At 48.6% G+C, this 23,569-nt stretch overlaps 2 protein-coding genes across 7 annotated transcripts in view; one reads left to right on the top strand and one right to left on the bottom strand.

Moving 5' to 3' along the window:
- Window positions 1-2,548, top strand: part of Fat2 (FAT atypical cadherin 2) — an 89,557-nt gene extending 87,009 nt beyond the window's left edge. For 2 of the 3 annotated variants that reach the window (XM_087574201.1, XM_087574202.1), the window contains one exon: window positions 639-2,548. In XM_087574201.1, the coding sequence (XP_087430327.1) occupies window positions 639-1,171 (533 nt within the window). In that variant the 3' untranslated portion in view covers window positions 1,172-2,548. 3 annotated transcript variants of the gene reach the window in all.
- A 6,677-nt stretch (window positions 2,549-9,225) lies between these two features.
- The window catches only part of Slc36a1 (solute carrier family 36 member 1), a 33,091-nt gene continuing 18,747 nt past the window's right edge, over window positions 9,226-23,569 (bottom strand). For 3 of the 4 annotated variants that reach the window (XM_087569568.1, XM_087569567.1, XM_087569569.1), the window contains 5 exons: window positions 21,693-21,911; window positions 20,366-20,464; window positions 18,976-19,142; window positions 16,912-17,081; window positions 9,226-12,885 (listed from right to left, as the gene is read on the bottom strand). In XM_087569568.1, coding sequence (XP_087425694.1) covers window positions 12,614-12,885; window positions 16,912-17,081; window positions 18,976-19,142; window positions 20,366-20,464; window positions 21,693-21,911 — 927 coding nt within the window. In that variant the 3' untranslated portion in view covers window positions 9,226-12,613. 4 annotated transcript variants of the gene reach the window in all.

Raw genomic sequence — 23,569 nt, 5'->3', positions numbered from 1 at the left:
AAGTGAGACTTGGCTGGCCTAGAGTAGGAAACTATAGCCCCTTTCATCCTTGGCTCAGAAGGAGGTAGATGTGTTAAGTGCTTTCTATTTTTTCTAGTATGTTCTCCAGCAGTTACCACAGGTAGTGTCATGGTATGTCACCGAGGCCATAAAGATGAAATGAGTTGCTCTAAATCTCAACTTGTCATTGGCAGAGAAAGGGGTGGGATATGGGGACTCCTTCCATGCCCCCTCCCATCCCATCACCCCCTATGACAGGCACCATGCCATCACCAAGTCCACCATGTACATCTGTTTCCTTCAGTTCCGAGATTAAACTCTCCAGCGGGTCCTGGGAAGAACTACAGCTGTCTAATAGAAGCATGGATGGTAGAGAATTGTCCATGGTTCTCCCTAGACTTCTCTCCGACACAGGCTGGCAGTAGAGATTTGCAAGATGGGCTGGCATAGAGCTTAACCTCAGGCTTCAATTTGCCTTCACTAGATTGTAGATCCAGCCCAGCTTACAGGGACAACATATACAGATAGGTCACATGCCCACCAGCTCTCTGAGCCATCCCTACCAGATGTCAAGTACAGCTTGCTAGAATGCACCATGGAAACACAGACCTCACCAAGTCTTACTTTTTCTCTTTCAGTGTACCCAAGTGGAGCTGCAGTCTGGCCTCCCACTTACTCCCGGAAGAAGCATTGGGAATACCCACATCCTGAAACAATGCAGGGAACTCTGCCACCCTCTCCTCGGCGCCATGTTGGTCCTGCCGTGATGCCAGATCCCACTGGGCTCTATGGGGGCTTCCCTTTCCCCTTGGAACTGGAAAACAAACGGGCACCCCTCCCACCCCGTTACAGCAATCAGAACCTGGAAGACCTGATGCCTCCACGGCCTCCCAGCCCCCAGGAACATTTGCTTGCCCCCTGTCTCAACGAGTACACAGCTATCAGCTACTACCATTCACAGTTCCGCCAGGGAGGGGGTGGGCCCTGCCTGGCAGAGGGGGGCTATAAGGGGGTGAGCATGCGTCTCAGCAGAGCTGGACCTTCCTATGCTGACTGTGAGGTGAATGGTGGGCCTGCCACAGGGCGGAGCCAACCTCGAGCGCCCCCCAACTACGAGGGCTCAGATATGGTAGAGAGTGACTATGGAAGTTGCGAGGAAGTCATGTTCTAGCTTCCTGCTTTCAGAGGAAAGCATGGGGAAGCCCAGGCCCCACACTGTCTTCCAGTGTCACGGGAAGTAAGTTGGGTGTGGCTGGAAGAAACGGGAAGCTACCACATCCCCAGTCCACATGTCCATCTCTTAAAATGTGCTCTTCGGGTCCCCAGCTTGTCCTTGAGGGTGAAGGGAAGCTGAGGGGAGAGCTGTAAAATTCGCAGTAGGGCCCCAGGAAAGAGGAGGTACCCAGCCCGGTGCACGCGGGGGTGAGAACTAGGAGTGTAATCGCTCAGATCCGCCAGCGCCCAGCCCCAGCAAGAAAGAGCTCCAAGCACCAGCTCAGCGTGTTTGGGCCACATTCTTACAGCTTCTCACAGGCCCATCATGGGGCACGCGGGTTTGTGCCCAATAGGCAACTATGCATGCATCTACTGTGGAGGAGAGACCAGGGTCGTTTGAGATCCATGCAGTGGCCTCCTAGGGGCCGATAAGCAGTCTGCAAGCAGGTATTCACCCGAGTATCTGCTTTGTGTGTGTGTGTACCTTTGGGACATCTATGCCAAGTGTCTCATGTCAGCCTCATTCTGGGCACAGGCAGCAAGAACACTCTTGGAAGTTGAGCCACTTGGACTGCCATCTTCTGGAAGTCTTGTCCTTGAAGCTTCAGGACTTATTCCACCTCTGCCGGTGGGATCTTGCCTGGAAACTTTTGTGCTGAAGACGTGCGATCTCATGGAATGCTCAGTTAATCGTTCCAAACTTCCCAGGCACTTTTGGCCAAGAGCAAGAAGGATGTAGTTCATTTGAAAATTTCTTAGGCACTTTTTAACCTTGCTCTCTGGCTGTGTTTTCCCAAGAGGGTTTCTTCTTGTTTAGACACAAGGAATTCAACTGCCATCCAGACCCAGGTAGAGGTGGAGAGCCAGTCAGCGGATCCAGGCCAGACACCCTGCCTTCTCCCTCCCCCTTCATCACAGATGCCTGCCAATCAAGTGTTACCCACACTGACCCTGCCCTGTGCATGGAGGGTCAGTGTGGGCACATGTCTACACATGTGGGTACCCATGGACCATGTGTATGCACACATGTGTAGAAAGTTATGTAGCTGGGAGTGGCAGAGACTGGAAGCCAGGGAGGCCTATAGTGGCCTCAGCCCCCTGTCCTCTGCCAGTCCCTCTCTGGTCCACTGCGCTTTCATGTGTGTGGGTTTGGAGTTAGAAGTCAAGAGGAAGAACCACAGAGACTCCCACCTACAGAGCTGTTCAGAGAGACTGCTGTGTAGGAGGAGGCATTCGTCGGCCATGTGTGACTGTGGGTGTGACTGATGGATTGAACAAGTGGCTTTGGTGGCCATTTGATTTTTTTTAACAATAAATATCTTTTTTACTGTTACTTTCTGTGTTCCTTAGAATACTCAGGCTGGGTCAGTGCCATGTCAAGAGTGCCCAAGTTCAGGTTCATAAAGAATTCAGGAGCCAGAAGGTTTTATCACCCTGATGCCTGCTAAGCTAGACTCTAAAGCTTAACCAGACATGAAGTCAGAGGTCTGGGTGGGGCCGGAACACTATTTTGGGGGGAAGGCCTCTGATTCCAATACAACATCTCAAGTTCAATTTTTAAAAAGGTCTTTGAGCTGGGCAGGATGGTGCATGCCTTCGGTTCCAGCACTTGTGAGACAAAGGCAGGCAGACCTCTGTGAGTTAGAGGCCAGCCTGGTCTACACAGTGAGTTCCAAGACAGCCAGGACTACACAGAGAAACCCTATCTCAAAAAAAAAGAATCATCATCATCATCATCATCATCATCACTATTATCATCATTATAACTATCGAACCTATTTGTAGGTGTGTTTGGAGGTCAGAGGGCAGTTTGTAGGAGTTAGTTCTCTCCTTCCATCATGGAGCTCCCAGGGATCAGGCTTAAGTCACCAGGCTTGGTGACACACTCTTACCAGCTGAACCATCTCACCAGCCCCAAGCTCCTCAATTTAAAGATGGAGGACCTAAGGTTGTGGAGCACACGCGCGTTGAAAGTCCAAGTCTCAAGACTCCACTTCCCAGCTCCACACGGGATGGCTGCAGTAGGGACCTCACTAACGCAAGTCTTGGGGACTCAACAACTGCTGCCCTGCTGCTGTGTGGGGCGTCTCTTAGCAGCTGTTGTGACCTGAGACTGCAAAGTCCGGTCAGTCACAGATGGCCAGTGTGAGGCAGGACTCAGGGCTCTGAAGTCAGGCAGGTAGGCTGTCTTGCCGAGCCCCACTGCACACTAGTACATCCTCCCTCAACTGTGACCTGACTCTTGCTCTGGGAGCTTCTTTTAAGATCTTATGTTGCTCAGGCTGGATGCATCCCAACTCAGTGTGCAGCCGAGGATAACCTCAAACTTCCCATCCACACCCCCCAATCTCCTCAGTGCTGGGTGTGTGTCATCATATGGGGCTTATGCAGTACTGGGACTAGAACTCAGAGCTTCATGCGTGCTAGGCAAGCACTCGACCAACAGGAGCCACATGCCCAGTTCTTGTCAGAGCGGCTCTCAACAGGTCTGAGTGGAAGACACAGAACTATCAGCCAAGCCCCTTACACATGCATGGGCCTCCCTTGATAGAATGGCCCATTTCTCACACCAGTGAACCAACGTAGGTCCACCAAGAGTCAAAGTCCACTGTACAGAGCAGGGCTCATTCCTGGTGTTGTGACAGAACATCTACCATGATCCTATAATATAAAATAATTTAGCTCCTCCTGCCTCAGTCTCTCAGATACTGGAATCACACTGCACATTGCGGAACACGGCAGAAGTTTTCAGGCAGTCTACGTTAGCAATTCTTCCCTTCATGTGTGGTATACACTGTTGTCCGACTGGACTTCTATTCCTCCTATTTTATCCAGTCTGAGACTCCATCCCACACTCAAGGCCAGTCTCTGCCTCGGTTAAACCTCTTTAGACACTCCCTCAAAGACATGACCAGGTGTCTCCTGGGTGATTCTTTTAAAAAGTCGCTGCTATACCAAAGATGGTTTGTATGTTCTTGTAGGATGACTTCTGTGATTTTATGCTATCTTTCATAGTTTTGTTTTACTAATGGGCCTGGGTCTCGCTCAGCTTTTTAGATGAGGATACTCAGTCTTCCACACCACTTGTTGAAAAGACTGTCTTCCCCCCAATGGGTTCCTTTGCTTCTTTACCGAAGTCCTTCTGGAATTCTTCTTTTCCCCGGCAGACAAATACGTAAATAGTATCACATTGGTTACTGTAATGGGTCATATTGCCAACTCGGTGGGACCTGCAATCACTTCAAAGACTGATCCAGTTAAGCCTCTTTGGAAAGTCCTGAGACGTGCCCAGGAAGTGTGTTTCCTGAGTAATTCTAAACCTAGTCGGGATGACTATTAACCGCTGGAAACTGCAATGACAGCTGACTCCTAACAACTGTCATATGAGGGTATCACGGTTAATTTTTTTTAGACAGTGCCTCATGCAGCCCAGGCTGCCCTCGAGCTTACTCTGTAGCTGAAAGTGAGCTTGGAGTGCTTACCCTACGTTCACTGCCATATTCCATTTAGGCAGTGCTGGGACTGCCCATCAGCTACGTCCAGGCCACCAGTCAATTTCTCCCAACACAAGCAAAATCCCTATTCAGATCAAAAGAACTGTGTTTTGGGACCACCGAATTGGTCATGTTCTTACTCCTAGGTCCTCAGAGAAGCACTCACTCAGAGTGGGCCCAAAGCCCCAACCGCCTTCCTTTGTGCACCTTCTCATATCGACCACTAGAGGGCTCCCTGAGCTTAAGAATCAATCAATCCTCTCTTCAAGCCAATTCTCTTGGGCTCTAGATCCAAACATTCTGAGTCTGGCCAGCAGATGTCTTCGCAGTAACACAACAGAGCTCACTGACAGTAGCCACCATCCTACAGCCACTTGTCGATCACTTGCTGGAAGTCAGGCACCTGGCATGACTATTGTCCCAAGTCACCTAACCCTTCTGAAACCCTCCTGACATAGGTTCTGTCATCCCCATTTATGGGGAGGGGGTGAGGCACATCGAAACTAAAATAGCTTGTATTGCCAGTAATTTAAATGCACAAGGTCACTGAGTTCAGGAGTGATGAAGGTCTGCCCTGCATGTGAGTTTATGAAGCCATCTCAAATATAGGAGCCCAGATACAGCAGCAGTGAGAGTAACCCATGGGGCAGGGTTCTGAACTAGGCCAGCCCAGAACTCTAGTGTTAAGTGGTACCAAGAACCAGAGGGTTATAATCTTGAGAGGTGGAAATCTGCTCAATCTTGAGGATCTAGTCCAGGCCTCTCCTGGATCCCTACACCTGTTCTTGAGGACATTAAGAATATCAGCAATCTGGAACCGAGTGAAAAGGAGGGCGTCTGAAGGAAGGGAACAAAGCAAGGACCCCCAGCATGTCATCTGAAGGGCTGCAGGAGGCAGGCAGGGGCAATTCCTGATGAGGAGAAGAGAGAGATACAGCTTGACAATGTGTAAGCAACAGAACATTCCTCTCTGTGTGAGAGAGAGAGAGAGAGACAGAGAGAGACAGAGACAGAGAGAGACAGAGTCAGTCTTAGGGCTATCAAGGATTTCTGGAAAGAGTGAATGTGTTTACTGGAAATATAAAGACACAGATCTTGGCAGGGGCTGGGTGCCATGACCAGAAACCTTAAGAAAATTTTGGAATTATGATAGAGGGACTCAGCCAGAGAAGTCTATGCCCTTTTGAGATAAAGATAAGGGAGAGTCTCAAAGATCTGGCTGGAAAAGAAGATCAGATATGACGCTCTAGGAAGGGGAGTGACTTGCCCAAGGCCCACAGCTGCTTCAGCGCAAAGTGACAGTCACCGTTACGGTGGGACATGGTGAATTGGTGAGCTGCCACTGTGTTAGGGCACTGACCCAGTGCTCATTGACAGCCGTGGCTACCTCCTGAAATGTATGAGCACCCTCTGGGACCTGACTTGTCAAAGACAGTCTAGAATTTTCTCAGATTCTCTGATAAGCCTCCAAGGTCCAGCCAAGGAAATTGCTTGGTGAGATTAACACGAAATTGCTCGGGGACAGGCTCACCCCTAGGGCAGACATTGAGGGGAGAGACACTCGTTTAACCAATGCCTTCAGCAGTTTAGCAGCTAGGCAAGGGGCCAAGTACAGAGACTCATCATCCATGTCATTGATTCCTAGGCCTGCCAAGGACGCCGAGCTCTGTGGAAGCTTCAGTCTCCTGTATAAACACTGTGCTGCTTGCTTGCAACCTAAAGAGGTCTTCCTACATACTGCCTGTCCTCTCTACCTTGTTTCTCATACCTGAGATCATGTGGATGAGAGCCGAGGGAGCCACAAAGCCTGTTCATCCTCGATAGTAAGTGCAATGTTTCCTACTAGTTCCGATGTTCAGTTGGTCGAATCTGCAGCTGAGGTACCTATAGACCAGGGAGGGTTGATGGAGCCACATCGGCCCCTAGCACAGCCAGGCATAAGGCTAATCAGATGGCCAAGGAAGGAGCCATAAATTCCCAACAAATTAGAGAAGATTCCAGAAACAAATTGAGTCCACTCGGGAAGCAGAGGCAGGTGAATCTGACTTTGAGGCCAGCCTGATCTACAGAGAGAGTTCCAGGACAGTCAGTGCTCAAACCCTGTCTCAAACAAAACAAAACAAAACAAAACAAGAGTAACAGAAGTTGATTCCCAGGTTGAGCATAGACAAGGGCAGCCAGCTAGGTCAGGCACAAGTCATGGTGTGAAGACTCAGGGCACCGGGACTGAGAATGTGGACATCGGGGTCGCTCTCACAGAAGGCAGTCAAGGACTAATGAGGGCTGGGATCAGAGCAGTGTGGGTGGCCTAGGCACCCAGCGGGTCCTAGGAGTGGGAAGCTTCTCGTGCCCACTGAAGATGAAGCAGATGAGACGTAGTGAGAGGTAGGAGCCATAGATCTCAGCGGTAAAGACAGGAGGTGTTTATTTTTAAGAACCTCCTAATGTCTCTGTTTGCAAAAGAGATATTGTCAGAAGTTTCTGTCCCTGTCTCTGAGTATTAAATGTCATGTAGAAAACTTGTTATTGTCATTGACATAGAGTCTCAACACATGATTCTACCATTACCATTGAAAAGGCCGCCTCTGGGTAGTTCCCACATCCACATGCCTTTGCTCTGGGGCCAAGAGCAGAGTGGTATGGAGGGGGACAAGGCAGAAGAGATTACCAAAGGCTAAGGGAGGACCTGGGGAGATGACTCAGTGGGTGAGAATGTTTTCTGCACAAGCATGAAGACTTGAGTTCAAATCCCTAGAACCCACATAAAAACCTGAAGTTTCAACATACATGCTTACAGCCTGTGGGAAGAGACAGGAGGATCTTTGGGCTTGGCTAGCAGCCAACCTAGCTCCAGTTTCGGTGAGAAATCTTGTCTCCAGGGAGTAAGCAGGATACCCAACATCCAAGTGTGCACATCTGCACACACATATGTGCATACACCATATGTACACGACAAATGTATTTTAGATGAAGGCACCCTTCTATATGTTCACTGAGATGGCCTCACCAAGTTTACATAGAAAAACAGGCAAATTTTACTCTATGCTGATGAGAATCCAATTTATTTAAAAAGATGAGGGAGACCATGGTCTAAGATAGTGGTTCTCAAAAAATGCTGCGACATTTTAATATAATTCTTCATGTTGTGGTGACCCCCAAGCATAGTTATTTTTGTTGCTACTTCATAACTGTATTTTTGGCACTATTATGAATCATGATGTAAATGTGTTTTCCGTTGGTCTTAGGGGACTCCTGTGAAAGGGTCATTCAACTCCCCCGAAAGTAGTAGTAACCCACAGATTGAGAACCGATGGTCTATGACAAATGCACCATTCCAGGTTCACAGCACCATCTAAGCACATCTGCAAAGGGCAGAAATGAAGAAGCTGCCTACCTAGGAAACCCTGGTAGCTCACTGTCAGTCATACGTATGTCTCCAGCAGAGCAGGGCTTACCTCGAGGGACCTGGAGATCTGGGGGTGTAGATTATAGCCATTACACATGAATGAAGTCTTGATTTGGATGACCGTGTAAATAAGTGCTTCGACTTCCTCCAACTTTCTTTCTTTTTTTTTTTTTTTTTTTTTTTTTTGGTTCTTTTTTTCGGAGCTGGGGACCGAACCCAGGGCCTTGCGCTTCCTAGGTAAGCGCTCTACCACTGAGCTAAATCCCCAGCCCCTTCCTCCAACTTTCTAAACCCTTCGTCCTTCTGACACTCCCTTCACCCTCCAACACTCCCCACTGAGGTAAGCAGGGAGAGGCAGGTACCTTGAGAAGCACTTGAATTACGGTACCCAACCGTGCTGTGTTGCAGTTCCCTGTGTCAGCTGGTAGCCTGTAAAGACTGACTGAGTCTTTCTTTGGGGCCGTAGGTTGACTCGGTCCATGTGTGCACACACAATTATGCACCAGACAAGTAACATGATTGGTGGGCTACATATGCAATTGTGACCTAATTATCATTTCTGCATGGTGAATTAGTAACCACATAGTCAGTGTAGGTAAATTCTTCCTCTGTGTGTGTGTGATAGAGAACAAAAGAGAGAGAGAGAGAGAGAGAGAGAGAGAGAGAGAGAGAGAGAGAGAGAGAGAGAGAGAGAGGACTTGCTTGGCTGTGACTGACAGGTGTACAATCCCTAGGGCTTGTCTCTGGTCAAATGTAGAAGCTGAGAAGGTGGTGCTGTGGCAGACAGGATTCCTCCTCAGGGAGGCCACAACTTGAGAACGTTCAGATGAGACGAAGCTACCTGCACTAGCAAGGGTCACCTTTACTTAGTCAACTGCTATAGACGTTAACATTTGCAAACACCTAGGTTCGTATTTGACTGAAACACCTAAACCCTTACCCACTGGTATGTGCAGAAGGCATTGAAAGTGCCTACCCAGGATTTCAGGAGAATGTCGAAGTGGTCTGGGGAGGCAGGATTGTTTTCCCTTTCTCAGACCCCTGCCCCTTCAACAGATGGTCCTGACCTAAGTGATGAAGTGTGAAAACAAGGACACAGTTTGCAACCTCTCAAAAATAAAAAATAAAATTCATTTATTGACGTGGAAAGTTTACACAAGATCCATATGTGCAACCCAAATGAGACCTAGAAGCTCTGACATGATTCATGTGTGCAATGCACATATGTGTGCAATGCACAACCTAGGCACACAGCACACAGTACTGTCTGGCTGTTAAGATTCTGCACGTCCTCTCGTTCCTTGATTCACACAGCTACTGACGGTTCTACTATACAGACATGAGTTTTATTGTTAATAAAAAAAAATACAGCTTCAACATCAGCTTGATTTAAACCAAAGAACAGGGCAAACACCAGGTTCCTTCCAGCCTCTTTTTCTGCTTCTTTTTTTCTGAAGAACTGCTTATGAGCACGGTTTAACGTCTCTGACCAGGGAATGACTCGGGATACACAGAAAAAGAAGCTGGCGCAGCCAGCAGGACTAAAGTGCCTTCAAGTATTGACCACAGTTTCAAAAACTGAGCCACGTGGCCTGCTTTCCCTTAATGGCATCTGATTTGTAATGTACTTTGGAAAATTAAATTCTCAGGCCAACTTGGCGCCACCCTCCTGATCGCCACGTCTTACCACTCTGTCTGGTTCCTGTATCAGGCCCCAGAAAGTCTCAGTATCCCAGTGAGAGTAGTGGCTGGGGCTGGCCAGTAGGGAAAGCAAACCCGGGTCCAGAGCCCTCGGCATGCGAAGGGGAAAGTGAATGCTGTAAACATGATCTGAGCTCTGCACTTCCTGAAGGATCAGGTGAAACAATGGTGTCCAAAGAGCGGACACTGAAGGGAGGGAGACCTCTGAGGATGAGGGAGCTCTGGGATCTACCTTCAGACCACTGATCACACTTAACCCAAGACTTCCAGAGGGAGGGGGGAGAGCAGGCAGGGAGCACCTGCCTGTAGGTGTGGCTAAGGAGGTGAGATGGGTGGGCCTAAGCTAACTTGTACCTCTCCCGACCCAGACAGCAGCACAAGTGATACCACAGCTAAGGGCATGTGTGGGTTGCCCAGGCTGGAGCATATGCTTCCCAGCAAGTGCTCACATTCAAGTCTGGGATAACGGGTTTCTGGAGATAAACTTTGAGTACAGACAAGCACCGGGCTAGCAAGGAGAGGGCATGTCTGCCCCTGGGCACCTGGATTCAAGCTTAGTTTCCACAAGCTTTGTCTATCTCATTCCGTCCAAGCTCCCATTTATCTGTGTTTTCTCGGCAGGGGCCATCTGGCTCCGGCCTGACAGTGGTAGGGGCCAGGAGGGTTCTGACTCAGGGCTGCTGTGTGCGGGCACCTGGCACTATGTGCTTAGCAGCTTCCTGGTGTCCATCCAGAAAGGCCCTGATCTTGCTCAAAGAGTCAAGTCACCAAATTGACAGTGCCCCAGGACCACAGCAAGAGGTCAAAAGATGTAGGCCATACAAAGGTACCAAGGAAGCTGCCATTAGTCAAATGCTACAGAAGGCACTCCACGAAATGTCAGGCCAGGAGTACTGAAGGGATAGCTGGCCTTAGACACTGGGTCTAGACCTGGACAGGAGTGCCTCTAACAGTTCTGAATATACTTTCCTCCAACCCAGGAAGCCACGCTCCGGTGGCCTCTAGGAGAGAGCCTGGCCCACAGTTGGGCTGCTGGCCAGCATCTGAACCTACTTTGGTCATTTTCCATCCTGAGACTTCAGAAAGCAAGGCGCCTGTGAATCCCAGCTGGCACCCAGCCACATAAGCACCGGGAGAGGGGGGGGTGTGGGGGGTGCTAATGTAAGAAAGGGAAAACAGGGGTTGGGGATTTAGTTCAGCGGTAGAGCGCTTGCCTAGCAAGCTCAAGGCCCTGGGTTCGGTCCCCAGCCCCGAAAAAAAAGAAAAAAAAAAAAAAAAAGGGAAAACAGCATTGCTCTCCTCGGGACCAAGACAGCAATGACCCTTCCTACCAAACTGCTAAGGCCAGCTGCTGCTGTAGCCAGACACTATCTTTCCTATCCCTTGACCTGGAAGTCACTCAGGAGATGATCAACAGGACAGCAGGAAAGGGTTTGGCTGCAAGATTGGGCCAGTTTCTAGTTTCTATCAAATACAAAAGCAAGACCCTGATAAGTTCTTGCTTCTTTCTCTAACTCAAGGTTCAAGGTGAATGCTCTCTCTAGGTAAGGGCCTGGTAACCAGAGTGGAGGAGACATAAACCACCCTGTCATGTGCATACGTGTGCATGCACACATGTGTGCACAATCACAGACACACAACTCAGAGATGGGGAGCTAACCACTGTCCTTTGGAAGTCCTGACACCAACGGGAGCAGTGGCAAGCCACAGACTCTCTCAGTGGCCTCTAAAGGCACACCCTAAGGTGGCTGACCTAGAAGCCAGGTGACTCTGTGGGAGGCATAGTAGGGACAGGGACGGGGTTACAGTTAGTGTTTAGTGGTTCCTTGGAAGCCCAGGATACAGAGGCAGCTTGGGGCAAGGCAGGGCTTCTGCTCTCTCCCCAGAAACTGTAAACAATGACCCTTGTGCGTAATGTCTAGGAAGAGGAACCTGCACCCCGTCCTTAGCTTTGCATGCCACAGAACTTCTGAGGGCCCATAGGGCGTCAATCTCATGCATGAAGTCCACACATGCATAGGCCTTCCACAGGTGCTGCATGCTCACGTGATCTGCTTGAGGTCTCTGAGCCAGCTGGGTGTGGCAGCTTATGCTAGCAATCTCAGTACTTGAGGCAGAGAGAGACAGGCAGACCGAGAGTTCATCATCATCCTTGACTACATAGCAAGCAAGCTCAAAGCCAACTTTGGTGATGTGAGACCCTGTCTTGAAACACAAAAACAAACAAAACAAAACAAACAACAAAATGGCCTCTAGGCCACTCAGCCATGAGGGCGGAGGGCATATCCATCGTCCCCTGGGTCAGGTTTCTTTGTGGCAGGAGGAGCCAAGTGCAAGTTGCTGAAGGAGAAGAAATCACGGAGACGGCAGGTCTGAAGTCAGAGCCTGAAACCTAAGCTTAAATACACTAATAAATACCTCCAGTCTGGGCAGCATCTCATTCTCTTTAAGAGCTAAAGGAATCAAGACATTGGGAGCAGGAGACTACCTTTTAAATAAAGTGAGCTGTGCAAGGGGAATAATTTAGGCGTGGAAGGTCAGACGGGGTTGGGGTGGTGCTGAAGGAGGAGGCATGATAAAGGGGAGCAGTGACTGCACCATCACAAGTGGAGGGTGCTCCCTGCCCTCCCCTCATCTGTCTCATGTAGCCCAGGTTACCCAAGGGTCCAATGCCAGAGGAGTGCCCAGGCAGTAACCCTGCCTTTTTCCAGAGGCTGAGCCACACCTAAGGATGTGGGACACTACTGGGAGACACACAGGGTAGGGCTGGGCAGGTAAAGGGAGCACACCCAGATCCTTATATGAAGGCACTGGTGGAATTGGTAGAGGAGTCGCTATGGCTTGGCTGGATTAGCTCCCACAGAGACTCATAGGTCCCCACCACGAAGCCCACGAAGCCTAGGATGCTGATGAGGGCATCCTTGGTGATGGTCAGGGGACTAATGCCCTCTCCATAGTAGGTGGTCACCTCCAGCAGGGGTGGGATGATGAGGGCCAGGGCGCTGCTGCTCACAGAGCCCACCAGGGAGATGACCAGGTCCAGGCGGGGGATGAGGACGGCCAGAACACCTGCAGAGAGAGAGGGGGGACATTTTTGTTCAAGAATGCTTGGAACTGTAGGAGATATGCTCACTGCCCAAAAAAATTAGCCTGGGTCCATATTTAGAACTGAGAACTCCAAGGAAGTTAAGATGCTATCTAGTCCAATCTCTGGGCCACAGGTGATCAGATTTACAGAATTACTGTGGTCTCCTGGCTCTCATCCCATGTCTGTCTGTCTATATATATATATATATATATATATATATATATATATATATATATATATATATCATTTATAGACTTTTTAACATCACTGTCACAAGTTGTACCTTACTATATCGTGATATAGTTGCCTTATTATGTATCTTAGGCTGCCATTGAACCCGAGATCCTTTTGCCTAGCCTCCCAAACATCGGGATTACAGTTGTGTACTACTCTCCCAGCTGGACAACTGGTCTCTCCCAAAGGGACAACTGGGTCAAGGTAGGGGGAGGAAAAGTGGGTGGGCCTTTCTGAGGGACCAAATGCTCACTTCCTTACACTGGTAGAGCCACAAACACATCAGTCTTCAAGCAGCAAAGACAAAGGACCACATGTTCCTATCACTTCCTCTTAAGACACAAAGATAAGAGCCACGATAGTGTCATCAAATATTTTCATGATGAAGGGAGGGGGTGGTTCTGCCTGAAGACCACCCTGTAGTAAGCTCACCATACCAACCAGCAGCATCGACCTTGGGACCATGCACGGTGTAGGCTTTTCAAGGATTAGAAGTTCACCTTCAGAATTCACAGTGGCTTTGAACAAACTCATTCTAGGGGTATGGATAACATTTATGAATGCAGGAAAGCTTAAGTAACCAATCACCTCTCCCTCTACTGCCATCCACATGCAGTTGGGGAGAGTGGGAAGGAAGATGAACTCCAAGTGGAGTTTAAAATGAGGCTACAGAGGCCAGAGGGATGGCTTAACAGTTGAGGGCACTTACTGCTCTTGCAGAGGATCCAAGTTCAGTCCCCAGAACTCCTATCAGGAAGCTTACAACTGCCTTACAGATGACTTCTTCTAGCCTCTGTGGACACTCATGTATGTGTGCACGTACATGCACAAGTGCACACATACACACACACACACAAACTGAAAATAAGACCTTTAAAAAAAAAAAAACGGGGCTGGGGCCTGAGACAGTGATCAGTGGTCAGGAGCCTCGGCTTCTATTCCAGAGGGTCTGGGCTTGATTTCCGGGACTTACGTGGTGTTTATCTCCAGTTCCAGGAGATCTGATGCCCAGAGACCAGGCACATATGTGGTAAAACATTCATACATATAACATTAACGAGAGGTAAACCTTTGTTTGTTTGTTTGTTTATTGGTATGTATCTCCCTAGTTTTGTTCGATATATGTTAAGAAAGAGGAGAAAAAGGGAAACATTGGAGACAGCAATAAAAACAGACTGCCAATAAAATGTACGGTGGAATTGAAGACAGCCACATAAAGATAGAAAGTGATTCACCAACGTTGCCACAAGAATTGAAAGAGCAGAGAAACAAGAACAAATGAACCCACACAAGTATATACTTGAGTCGGTGCTACCCTGAAAGGCCTCCTCTGCCTCCCACAATGACTTCAAAGTCTCCGGGGAAGCCAGTGAAAGCTGCAGTGAGGGCAGATGAAGGGGCTGCCTTCCTTCAGAGAACAATGCACAGAGCAGACCACAGGAGATGGAGAGCGAAACACACAGACCAAACACAGCCCGGCCTGCCTGCGAGTGTCCTTCAGTACAAAGAGGGGGAGTGAGGCCCTGAGCCAGGGACTGCCACCTCCTGCAGGGCAGGGTGGGAATACGCAGGTCCTGTGCTCTGGGACATTTTACAGAGACAGATCTACTTTTTCTAGAGGATCCACATTGGGAAAGGCAAGTTATTTGAATGTTCAACATTCTGTCTTGCAAAGCCCTTTGTTCAAGAACCAGGCTCTCAGAGCTCGCAGCGACAAGCCACTATGCACACAGAAGCAGTCTCCTCAAAGCTTGAGCTAACCGGGCCTTAGAGAAGACACAGCTCAGTGTGCACCTGGAGCTGCTGCAGAGGACGGGGTCACAGCCTGTGGTTCAGACCCCCTGGCTGAGCTCCAGGGGAGGGACCTGAGTGCAGAGAGCAGGAGAAGCCAGATTTCTGAGTGCTATGAGCTCTCCACAGGGATGGGGAGTCCATAATGACCAGATTCAGTCTGCAAGAAATCCTTGGGAGATCTGCCCAAAGTTAATTGAAAGGATCAAGTGGGGTTGAGGATTTAGCTCAGTGGTAGAGCGCTTGCCTAGCAAGCGCAATGCCCTGGGTTCGGTCCCCAGCTCTGAAAAAAAGAAAAAAGAGAAAAAGAAGAAGAAAAAAAAAATTGAAAGGATCAAGGTCTGCTCCTTACTTCTGAGTTCTTTCACATAGATGCCAAGAAGGCTGGCCTTCCACCCACTGTCCTTGCAGAAAAACAATGACCAGCCAAGTATAAGTGGGTCATGCCTATAATCCCGGCACCCAGGAGGTAGAGGGACTAAGATCAGAGGTTATAGGTCATTTAACACCACAAAGTTGACCTCTGACCTCTACATGTATCATCATGCATGCATAAAATAGTAAATAAAACAAAAAATATTCTAGTTCAGTTTACAAATATATGTGTATTTATATGGATATGTCTGTGGTAGAAGGAAATTCATATAGAGCATAATTATTCCAAGGTGGAGGGTAAGATTAAATAATTTAAGGACATTTCCAGGAAGTCTTAATGTAATAAGCAATAAGATGGTTGCCCCTAAACAAAACTAACACAAAAGCCTAATTTAAAAAACTGCAAATCTCCTGGAAATCCAAATGAGAAATGAGGGACAAGTTGGTTAGGGATTCCCTGGTTGAACTCACAGAAGCAATGAGGAAAATGTAGTTTTTAAAAATAGACCTTTCAATACATAGAAAATAAGGTGCTAGTGATAGTCTGATTTAAATGTTAAAGTCACACCCCTTGGCTCAGGGTAGAGGAAGGAGAGATAAAAAAAAAAAAAAAAGCAGAGGAAAACAGCCAGGTTAATAGATGTTTAAAATGAACACACAAAAAATATCTGGGGTCATCTACTCAGCTCACAACCGAGAGCTGTTTAAAACAACAAACACACACCTTCTATAAAACGAATGTGTCCTCATTACAGACAGGATGAAGTAGCTAGCTGTTGACTGAGAGACGTCATGAGTACCCTGGGCTAGCCTTGAACTCTTGACCTTCCTGCCTCTATATCCCAGCGAGGGGATTTTGGGGTTTGCCATTATCCCCAGTTTATTGGGTGCTCAGGATGCATGCTGGGCAAGCACCCAGACCCCGAGGCATCTTTTAAACACTTATCTGTTTACCTGGAACAGTAACAGAGCCTTCTACTAAAGTTTCCTGTCTCACTATGGATGTGATTGAAGTGGCTATCCATCTATCTAACCATCAATTCATCCATCCATCTTTTTATCTAATTATCTTCCATCCATCCATCCATCCATCATCCATCCATCCACCCACCTATCCAGCCAGTCAGCCATCTATCTATCCATTATCTATCTCTCTATCAAAACGGGTCTCATATTTCCCAGGCTGACCTCAAACCCCTGGTCCTCCTGCCTCTACCTCCCCAGTGCTGGGATTGCAGGCATGCACCCCCACACCCAGTTGATGTGGTGCTGAGGATGGAACCCCAGGGCTTCATGAACACTCAATTAGCACACTACAGACTGAGCTACATGCCCAGCCCTCTGGAGTGGCTTTTAGATTGTTGTCCATTTCAGATGGGATGACAGCAGTGTCTTTGTTCTCTCCTGGACCTTAGACGTCATCTGTAAACTCCTGTCCTCATTCCTGTCCTCACTCCTAAGTTCTCTGCAGTCACTGAGAACCAATTCTTCATGCCCTGGTTTTGGCCTCAGCTCCAGCGGTGTGTCCATGTGCTGGGCTTTCACTGGGGACAATTCAGATGTCCTCTAGCCTTTAGGGAAATGCAGAAGTCATCTCTTCTACTCACATGTCACACAGACCATGGCAGTGCGAGCACTGAGGTCCACCACCAGCTCGAAACGTTCAGGCACTCGGGACACAATGGCTGGGATGATGATCTCAGCTGCGACATAAAACTGGAGCGCATACGTGAAGAAGATGCCTATGGAGTACAGCAGCTTCACCGACTGGTACAACCTGCAGAAAGTGGGTGCTCTCAGGAGACTGATGGTGCCCTGACAAGCCCTGGACAGAGCCCAAACCCGCCCTGCACCCTGCAGACAACTGGAAAGGTCACCAACCCACACAGTCTTCAGAATGAGACGTTTCATGCCTGGCTCTCCCCCACCTCCACCCCATCTCTCTCTCTCTCTCTTTCTCTCTCTCTCTCTCACCCACCCACACACCCACACCCACACCCACACATACTAAAGACAAATTAATTTTTAAAAACAGCAAAACAGTCCTCCCTAGCTTTTACGAAAGCGAAGGCTACAAAAATGAAATGTTAACTCATAGAAAACTGGCTAAATAAGTCAGTAGCTCTTCAAAATGAGAAAAAGAGAGACAGGTGGACTGAGAGTTCAAGGTCAGCCTCTGCTACATACTGAATTTCAGACCAGCCTGGGCTACAGGAGAACTATTTTTTAGAATCAAACAAACAAACAAACAAACAAATAAATAAATAAAAGAAAGCCCTCTGTTTCCTACCAAACACACATTCTTACACACTCAGAGTATCACACTCTGAATATGGAGATTGTGGCCAGGGTGCAGTACAACGTTCTCTAAACACCCTCTGTATCTGAACTCTTTGCCCTGTGCATAGGAGCAAATACCCTTCCATGCAATTCAGGTATCTTAGAGTCAGCTGGTGGCCAGGGAAAGGCCCTGGGAAGGAGGAGCACGGACCCCTCCCCATCCCAAAGGTGCTGCCTTTTACCACAGACCTCTGTGGGAGGCCACTGATATGCTATGGGGTACTCCAACTTACCCCAGAGCACAGAGCCCTAGAGCTTCCTGACCTGACTCAGTACACACAGGAAAGGTCACTCTTGGAATTGATTTAAATGTCTTAAGTATGTAATGAGAACAGGTTGTCTCTGTAGTTGAGTTAAAACACCCAGATGAGGTTCTTAAGAATACCCCGGGGTGGGGCTGTGTTTTCCTGTCTCTCTTGCTAAGTATAAACAATAAAAACTCTTAGAGAAAAACAAACAAACCCTTGGCTAGTGGTGCTCCTTGTTAAGCCCCCCCAAATCCCTTAGGAGAGCTGATACATCTGGAGTCAGGAGTTCCCTGCAGGGACACCCAGGTAAACGCGCTTGCACAGGAGCACAGGGGGAGCTCAGCTAGATTAGGTATTTGAGGGAAGACAGCTGCTTGCTGGGGTCAGATGGTGTGGGCTGGCTGTGTCAGGTGTTCCTGGGTTAGCCACCCATCCCTTGGGGAAAGAGAACACAGCCCAGACAGCATTTGAAAGCACATTCAGTAATTTAAAAGCAGTCCCAGAGGGGAAGACCGAGACCAGTCTGAACGGCATCCTACTCCGGGAGACACAATGAGCTTTATCTTCCACACACTGACCCTGCTGAGCCAACATCTTTCTCAGTTTGTCCTTCCCCAAAGCCTCAGCACTCAGAGTGCAGTAAGATAGCTGGATAGGAAGGCTGCTCCAGTTCCCTAGGCATTAACCAGTTTCTTAGTGTGGGCAAACAGAGGCTCTTTACAGTGAGGGTTTCAGTCTTCCAAATAGAGACTGCTCAGCACATGTTCTGTGACATCCAGACACTTCTGTAGGTCTCAAGTGATTCCCCATAGCACATCCACTGGGAAAGACACTTGATGAAGGACCCCCCAACAGTCCACGGTGAGACACTCCCACTCGCATGACACGTCTGTAACCAGCCGGGCACACACAGTGGATACTCAGCCCTTCTGGGCTCAATATTTTCCAGGAGAAAAGTCTTAGCAGAAGGAAGACACACACAGGAATGCAGTACAAGCTGCTACAAGCTCAGGACAGCGGAGTGACGGGAAAAGGCCACATTGTAATCTAACGCCTTCCGGAAGTTCCCAGTCCCCCACATACCAGCAGTTGGGCAGGTTGAGAGTGATGCTGCCCTTGATATCAGCTCCAAACTGCAGGTACCCCAGGCTCCCCAGGCTGATGTAGAGCACAGTGATGATAGCCATCCCCAAATACAGGATCAGTGGAAATTTCTGTGAGTCCTTCATTTTGTTCTCAAGGGGTAGCACCTACAAAAAAAAAAGTGGTAAGGGAAGGAGAGCGTGTGAGAAAGAAGTGAGCATAGGACAAAAATAGCATTATCAAGGGGCCTGGGGAGACGGCTCTGCCACTAGGGCATGGTGGTGTGCACCTAGCACCCAGCACCTAGCAGAGGTGGGATGGGTGTGAGGGCTGCCTGACCAATAGAATTCACTGACCAGGCAATGTGAGGTTCAGTGGGAGACGTCATCTCCAAAACGGAGAGTGCCTGGGGAAGACAGCTGATGTTGACTTCTGGCCTCCAAACACACAAGCACACATACATGCATGCATGCATGCATGCATACACACACACACACACACACACACACACACACACACACACGGGATCGTAAAGGATAATTGAATCTCTATGGCAAGACCTCCAAACACACAAGCACACATACATGCATGCATACACACACACACACACACACACACATACACACACACACACACACACACACACACACACACACACACACACACACGGGATCGTAAAGGATAATTGAATCTCTATGGCAAGACCTCCAAACACACAAGCACACATACATGCATGTATACACACACACACACACACACACACACACACACACACACACACACACACACACAGGATCGTAAAGGATAATTGAATCTCTATGGCAAGACCTCCAAGCAGACTTTGCTTTAGTGCCCAGTGAAACCCGTCATTCTATACACTCGGCTGCACTCGCATGCACACAGGAGGCTTTCAGAATCCGCAGTTTAATCAGGAGTGAGGACAGGTGAGACTGGAATTCCCTCTGTCTTCTGTCAGCTTGTCAGGGGCTGGGAGAGTGCCCTTCACCCTCACAGCAATATGGCCCCCAGCAAGACTCCTGAGATCGGAAGCCTCCAGCCCATTTTCCTAAGTGTGTACTTCTCTTCTTCAATTTTGTGGGGGTGGAGATCTGGGGGAGGGACTTATGTACCTGGCTGGCCTCAAACTAGCCAGTGACACTAGAGGCAGTAACAGCCTTAATGCCTGATACTCCCTCACCACCTCCGCCTGGGTGCTGTGACCAGGGGCAGGTGCCACCACGTCCCGAGGTGGTTTCTGAGTTAACTTCTGATGGGGCTTCCTGAGCACTAAAGCAGAGTCAGTGAGGACACCGGGTTGGGGATGTGGAGCAGCAGGAAGCACCCAGGCCCACAGGGAGCACTCACGACCAAGCCGCAGTACCCTTCTTACCACTCCAATGCCTTCGAAAGCAAAAATCGCTGTGCCAAAGAACAGAGGGTAGGTCTTCCATGGAGCCACCAAGGGGAGGTGGCTGGGGTCTGGGATCCTCTGGAAAAGAACAAAGACAAGGACTATTCAGAGGTTTGGGCTTTGAAGCATCGGTCGGAGCACACCTTCCCCTAAATCCAAGATTTCACAAAAGGAAGAAGCTAACAGCTAAGACGGAGGCAGTTGGCCTTTTTCTCTCCTCGGGTCGGGAAGTCCCAACTTGTTTTGGATAAAGGTCTGCCCAGTGGACCATAAGCCTCTCACACGCCATGCCTGCACAAAGCAACCTCTCACATGCTATGCCGGCACAAAGCAACCTCTCACATGCTATGCCGGCACAAAGCTTCACGCTCTTTCACTTGGTGATGCTATCCCCAGACATTTGATATAAAAGAAACTCAAGAGATTAAAAAAAAAACAAAAAAAACAACAACAACAACAACAAAAAAAAAAAACCCTGAGCACTTTAAAAACATCAAGAGGCACGTGAGAAGAATGCTGAGAAACACTGAAGAAAGGCAGCAAAATGAATATATTTTAAACATGAAAGTCAAAGCTTAGGGTGGAGGTGGCTCAGCTCTTAGGAACACACGCTGCTCTTGCAGAAACCAAAATTCCCAGCACCTACACTGAGTACCTCACTACTGTTATGTGACTGGAGGGGGATCAGACACCCTCTGGTGGGCTCCATGGCTCCTGTCCTCATATACACACACCCACACATATATGCATAATTAATTTTTAAACGTTTACTCTTAAAAAAAAGAAGCAATTTTAGTATGCAGGATGTAGACACATAGGTGTCTCTGCTCTAAAGCGAGACCTGAGCACGAGTTCACGTAGTAACCACTCCTGAGTCATGGCGATACTAGAAACAGGTGCTACCCATGGGTTAGTGACTGACAGCTACTGGGTCTGTCTACCAGTCAGATGGAGCTGTGAGTAGGGAGTTTCACAGTTCACAGATACGGAGGCTGTGGACCATGCTGGCCTACAACTCAACCAATGAAGAGGAGAGAGTTCCTTGTACAAAGAAGCTTGTGCATTATCAACCCAATTCAACAAGACCATTGAAATAAGAGCTCAAAAAAATGTTATGAAATACATACACTAGGTGGAGTAATACCTTTGGTCTGTCACTGGAGGCCTATCTGGAGTAAACATTTGTTCCCATCTCCTCAGGAAATTATGCAACATCTAATCTAAATGTGCCACATGTAGGCACTGTTCTGATCCTTGCATTTGATTTCTCCTATCCCAGAGGATGGGGCAGGGCCTGGGCTTGTACCTGGACAATGAACTGGTATATCATGATAAGGCTGACGAACATGCTGATGTTGGCCAGCAGGGAGAAGATGGACAAGATACGCAAGTTCCTGATGAAAGACAGCAGCACCAGGAAGGGCAGGAAAGTGAGCATGTAGAGTCGAGAGTCCATGGTGGGCGTTAGGATCACGGTCTCATTGTTGTTGCAGTTGGTGGTGGTCCCGTTGGCTGCCTCTATCACCTGGAACCAGAAGGAAGGAGAAGCCCTGAGTGACACAGCTGTGGGTATCTTGTTGGAGAGGGTCCTGAAAAAGGATCAGGTGTCTGAAATTGGCATTACATGTAGGCACCTCTGGAAGGCTGAGGAACCTTCCTTGGAGTCATTGTAAACTGTCTGAGTTGGGTTTGATCATGTTTCACAAGGCAGAAGGACATGGGTGACAGATGACAGGGGTAATTTTATGATAAGTTCTTCCCACCCTTAATCATTCCTCCTGATGTTCAGGAAGCAAATAGAAAAGCCTGCAGACTCTGACCCAGCTATAACTGGCATGCCTGAAATGAAGAGGGACACTCTAAAGAGACACTCAAGTCCCTCCTTCCAGCTATCTGGACTCTGACACCTAGACAGTTGGAATTCCCTCTAGGAATACCAAACCGAGAGAAGGAAATGGCCCTGGTGCCAGCCAGATGTGGCTCTAGTCTCCTGGGAAGGGGATGGGATTATACACAAGCCGACCTGGAAAACCACCTTGCAGGACAGGCTGGAGTGGAGACTGTGATGGGCAGGACCACACCTTGATCAGGGCTACTAATTATACCTATCTCTTTCCTTCTATTTAAACCTTCATCTCCTGTCAGGCCCCTGAAGATGCACTTGGTGGGTCCACGGATCCTTCCTCCCAGTGAGGTTATATTCCTGGTCTTCATATCAACCCTGCTCTTTTAATTGATTTACCAAGGGCAGGTGGCTGCACCTGACTTATTAGGGATCTAGGGTGTAGGCTCTGACCCTAACCCCACGGCCTTTAGGGATGGTTTCCTCTCTAGGAGATACAACCCTGGTTTCTGTCAAGGGCTGAGGCAGCCTGACACTTAAGCCTGGCCAGTAGCTACGGAGAAATGACAACTGACTCTGAGGCCTCCACAGATCTGTGCACTTCTATAGGTAAAGGTCCTATTAACGAAGGCTTCTACAGGAGTAAGGCTAGACAGCACCAGCTGCTGCAGTTTCCTCCTGCATGCTGCCAGGAATACAAAAGCTACCCCAGACCAACCTGGGTAGAAGAGCCTCTTTCAATGTAGGCTTGAGCCAGGTAGAGTAAAAGGAGCTGAGGTCTTGCCTTTTACTGTCTGTTGTAATGCTAAGTGTGGGCCCCCAAGACCAGAGCCCCTGTGACCTGGCCCCCAAGTTAACTGTGATTGGCATATAAAGATGCCCACAGCCAATAGCTGGGCAGAAGAAACATAGGTGGGGTTGAACTTTCACAGGTTAGGGGGTCGGGTGGGGAGGTAGGGGAGGGACCCATGAGGAGGGAGGAGAGAAGAAAGAGGAGGGAGGAGGGAGGAAGAAGCCACCACAGAATAAAGGGAGAATGAGTAGAGGGAGGAGAGCCACCAATTGAGTTAAGAGCAGCCCGATGGAACACAGTAAATAGTAAATGATAACAGGGTTATCGATGGAAGATAATGGGGTTATCGATGGAAGGCAGATTCTAACAACACAGAGGGTAGGCAGCTGCCCAGCTACTGTGCTGCCTAAGGCTTAGTAAAATTTAAAGTCTGTTTGTTTCATTAGGGAGCATAAAAGTCTAAAGAAGACCCGGGCTGGGATTTTTAATATTTTTTAGTACAAAAAGGACTCGGGCCAGCTGGTGGCCACCCAGGAGGGCAAGGTCT

The sequence above is a fragment of the Rattus norvegicus genome, chromosome 10, assembly GCF_021556685.1.
Source record: "Rattus norvegicus strain SHRSP/BbbUtx chromosome 10, alternate assembly SHRSP_T2T, whole genome shotgun sequence".
Lineage (NCBI taxonomy): Eukaryota > Metazoa > Chordata > Mammalia > Rodentia > Muridae > Rattus > Rattus norvegicus.
Note: the sequence above shows the minus strand (reverse complement) of the source record. Positions and strands in the feature narration are given on the sequence as shown.